At 62.9% G+C, this 3627-nt stretch overlaps 1 protein-coding gene across 2 annotated transcripts; it reads right to left on the bottom strand.

Moving 5' to 3' along the window:
• Positions 1 to 6: 6 nt before the first annotated feature.
• LOC103671951 (LRAT domain containing 1) lies at positions 7 to 2512 on the bottom strand. 2 transcript variants are annotated; one of them, XM_040622887.1, is made up of 2 exons: positions 2256 to 2512; positions 7 to 1353 (listed from the first exon to the last, which is right to left on the bottom strand). In XM_040622887.1, exon 2 carries the CDS (start codon positions 1315 to 1317, stop codon positions 439 to 441), a length of 879 nt encoding a protein of 292 aa, XP_040478821.1. In that variant the 5' UTR covers positions 1318 to 1353; positions 2256 to 2512; the 3' UTR covers positions 7 to 438. The 2 variants fall into 2 exon arrangements, with proteins under 2 accessions (XP_040478821.1, XP_008698820.2); XM_008700598.2 differs by having other exon boundaries at positions 2326 to 2512.
• Between the last annotated feature and the right edge of the window lie 1115 nt (positions 2513 to 3627).

Raw genomic sequence — 3627 nt, 5'->3', positions numbered from 1 at the left:
TGAACTGTGCCCTGAAAAGATCATTTCTCACCTCCGACTGGTCTGTGTGTGCGCGTTTGGGGCGGTGATGGTTCCCTTTACAGTAGGTCGGGTGACAGTCACGGACTAGTGACCCGCGGGGAAAGCCACGTCCCTGCTCCCCTCAGCCCTTTCTCCTTTCCCCCGTTACATCTCAGAGGGAAAGCGCACGCTGGGTTTCCCGACACCGTCACCACCACCGGGGATCTCAGCCAGGCGCGCACAGCTGCCCTTTGGTCCGGGGCCAGTTCCTGAGACTTCCTGCCACTTGCCGGAGGGGTGCGAGGGTGCAGCCTGGGCACTGGCCGCCGCAGGAGGGCGCTCGAGGGGGGGAGTCGTGGATCGCCAGCCGGGAGGCCCGGGTGCGGGGAAGGGAGCGGGGCGCGGGGAGACAGGAGGAGCAGGCGGCCCCCCACAAGGCTACTCCTTGTCGTCCACGAAGTCGGCGAGCTCCTGGAGCACTCGCAGGCGACCACTGGCGTCGATGCGGCGCTTCTCGCGGATGAGGTCTTCCAGGCTGTGAAACCTGGCCGTGTGCACCTTGTTCTCGCCCAGGTGCACCTTGAGATAGTACTGCTGCTGCGGGGGCTGCGTGCCGGCCGGCACCTCCCCTCCGGCCTTGAACTCCCGCTTGCCAAAGCGGCACCAGGCGGCGAAGCTCTCCGAGTTCGTCCAGCAGATCTCCTCGCTCTTGAGGCCCAGGTGGCCGCAGGCGTTCTGCACCACCAGCTCGGCCACCAGCGGGCGGTAGCGGTACCAGCTATTCACCACCCGGCCCACGTTGGCCGCGCCCGCCTCGTACAGGCTGTCCTGGCGGATCTCGCCTTGGTGCAGGTGGATGATCTGCCCGCCACCCACGTAGACGGCCCAGTGCGGGGCGGGGGCGGGCGGCTCGGGCGCCGGCTGCAGCCACAGCAGCTCCAGCAGGTCGCCGGGCTCGCAGAGCGCGGGCAGCGCCGTGACAGCGTAGACGCTCAGGTCGGCGCCCTGAGGGCCGCCGCTCACTTTGGAGAAGATGCATTCCTGGCCCCGGAAGGCGGAGAACTGAGTTTCGTTGAGGACCAGCTGGTGCAGCAGGTGGTGGTGGTGGCGGCTGGGGCTCTCTGGGCAGGGAGTGCAGCCCGGGGGGGCCTTCACGCCAAACTTGTCGGGCTGGCCGCGTTCGTCCAGGTCCTCCTCCTCATCCGAGAAGAAGTAGGCGACCCCGACCCGCAGCTCGTCCTTCTCGATCCCCGACGGGTCCCCTGTGGGCAACTCGCTGTAGTTGAGGTGGGTGATGCGGTCCAGTTGGTTGCCCATCAATGACGCGGCTAGGCGAGGGCCAGGAGCGGGGATCTACGGAAGCACAGACGAAAGGCAGAGACAATGATCAGAGTCGGGCTGCCCCTCCCCAGGACGTGCAGTGCCCCTGGGACGCCCGCCCGCCTACGCTCCGGTACTAGAGTCACCCGTTCCTCCCCAGCGGCAGGACAGGTGCAAAAGCCACCAGTCCTTGGGGAGAGAGCAGACGCCAACACAGCCTCAAATCCCGCCCGGGAACCCGGTCCAACTCCCACAACAGAAAAAGCAGGCGGCTGGAAGGCGTGTGGGGTCCCAGTGGGGCGGACAGCGCGGGCTGTGGCAGCGTGGGAGACGGACACCCCGAAAAGGACCGAGGGATAGGTTGAAAGGAAGAAGGAGCGCCTAAGGCCTCAGAGCTTGGAGCAAGCTGCGCTCACATTTCTGTCCCCACCCTCGCCAGCCCACCTCTCAGTTTTGCGCTAGGTCGCACTCCTCCCCTGACAGCGCCTCGCACAATGACAATCGGACACATTCGCAGACACTCACTTGACACCAGCAAAATTTTGTTCACTTAGGAGTCCAGGCACTGACAGGCTGCCTGGTATATCGGTGTGATAATGTCACATGCACAATGACAAACCTTCGCGACGACACATTCAGACCCCCACATTCGTACACAGTTCTAACCCCACGCTTGCACGCTCGCCAGTGCACGTACACCCACGCACCCGGGCACACCTGCCCACACAAGCAGGTGCACTCTGCCCCTTACTTCTCTTGCCTTCTCCCCAGCAGAGCCAATCGGGCTGCGCCAGGGCGAGGCCGTTCTGTCTAAAATAACCTAACAAAGAGGAAAGGGAAAGATGGGGGAAGCCAGTGCGGTGTATGTGTGCGGGTGCGGGTGTGGGTTGTGTGGGGAGGTCCACTTTCAGCCAAAAGACCCCTTTCCCTCCTACCCGGCACAGGGTCCAAACAGTCGGACGAAGAAAAACCGTTTCCAAGGCAAAGAAAGCCGCCTCTCCGTACCCGTGATTTCCCTGCTCCCGAAACCCCAAACTCCTTTAAAGTCTCCTGGTCCCCATGGGTGCTGCGGAGGCGGCGGTGGCGAGTGGATCCTGGGCGGCGCGTGGGGTTGCGGCTCCGCTCTGCCCCGCGCGGAACGGTGCGGTGCGGTACCCGGCGCGGTGCCCGTGCGCCTGCCGGTCCGCGCTAGCTGGGGCGCCCGGTCCACCTGGGCAGTCCCGACTCGGTTCTGCTTTCCTCCAGCGGAGCTGAAGACTCTAAGTAGCCTCAGCAGCTGGTTCCAGGGCCCGCCCCGGGACGCGCTCATTGGTTGGGGCAGGTGCCCAAGGCCCCGTCAATCTCCGTGAGGGGGGAGGGGAGCAGGGGCGGGTCTCCAGCGCGCGCTCCGCCCCGGCCCGCCCGGCCCCGGCGCACCAGAACGCGCACAGACCCCGGGAGTGGAGGTGTGAGCACCCGCGGAGAGCGCGCGAAGGGTGCGGCGCTTCTGCATGGCGCTGCCGCGCGCTTCCACCCTCGCCCCCCACCCGCCCAGCTTTTCCTAGCCGATCCTGACTGACGGCGGTCCGCCCGAGTTCCGTTTTCAGGGAGTACAGACTCCAGCGGCGAAGCTGAGTCTGCGGGTGGAAAAGAACCCCAGTGTACCCAGGCACCGAGGGCGCCCCGGGCGGAGAGCGATATTGTCGGAGGCGGGCACCTAGGCCCTGCTAGGCACCCCGGGAGTCTCGGTTCCCGACGGCCCTGGGCTGATCGTCTGCCCACAGACCTTTCCTTGCCGGCACCGAAGCCTTTCAAATTGTGCCTACGACGTTCGGTTCCTCTCTGATCCGTGTGAAACTGCTGACCCAGCACTGGCGCCCGTTTAAAAGGAGCACCTTTGACAAAAGCTACTGAAAATCTGAGCCTTGGCCAGCCCTTTCCCTAATTGGGCCTATGATTTGAGGCTGCGATTTTTTACGGAAAGAGTGCGTCACAAATGCTTAAGCCAAGCCCCAGAGCTGCCTTTTCTTAGGGATTTTTGTTTGGTTTTGTGGCAGAAGGGTGTCCAGCAGTAATTAACGATTGCATTGCTGGACGGAAAGTTAATGAATGAATGAGTTCTGGATATTGGGTATTGAAAGAGGACTTTCCTACGTAGGAAATTCTAGATCAGTAGCTAAAAAAAGCTGATCACACTGAGCCTTGAAGTGTTCTTGGACATCTGGTTTTACTTTCAAGAAGGCTGCTGAAGGTTTTCGGTGAATCTTACTCTCTTCCCCAGGGAGAATCGGGTGCTTCCTCTTCGTGGCCCTTTGGCAGCGGGCACTA

This window comes from Ursus maritimus, unplaced genomic scaffold, assembly GCF_017311325.1.
Source record: "Ursus maritimus isolate PB19 unplaced genomic scaffold, ASM1731132v1 scaffold_6, whole genome shotgun sequence".
NCBI lineage: Eukaryota > Metazoa > Chordata > Mammalia > Carnivora > Ursidae > Ursus > Ursus maritimus.
Note: the sequence above shows the minus strand (reverse complement) of the source record. Positions and strands in the feature narration are given on the sequence as shown.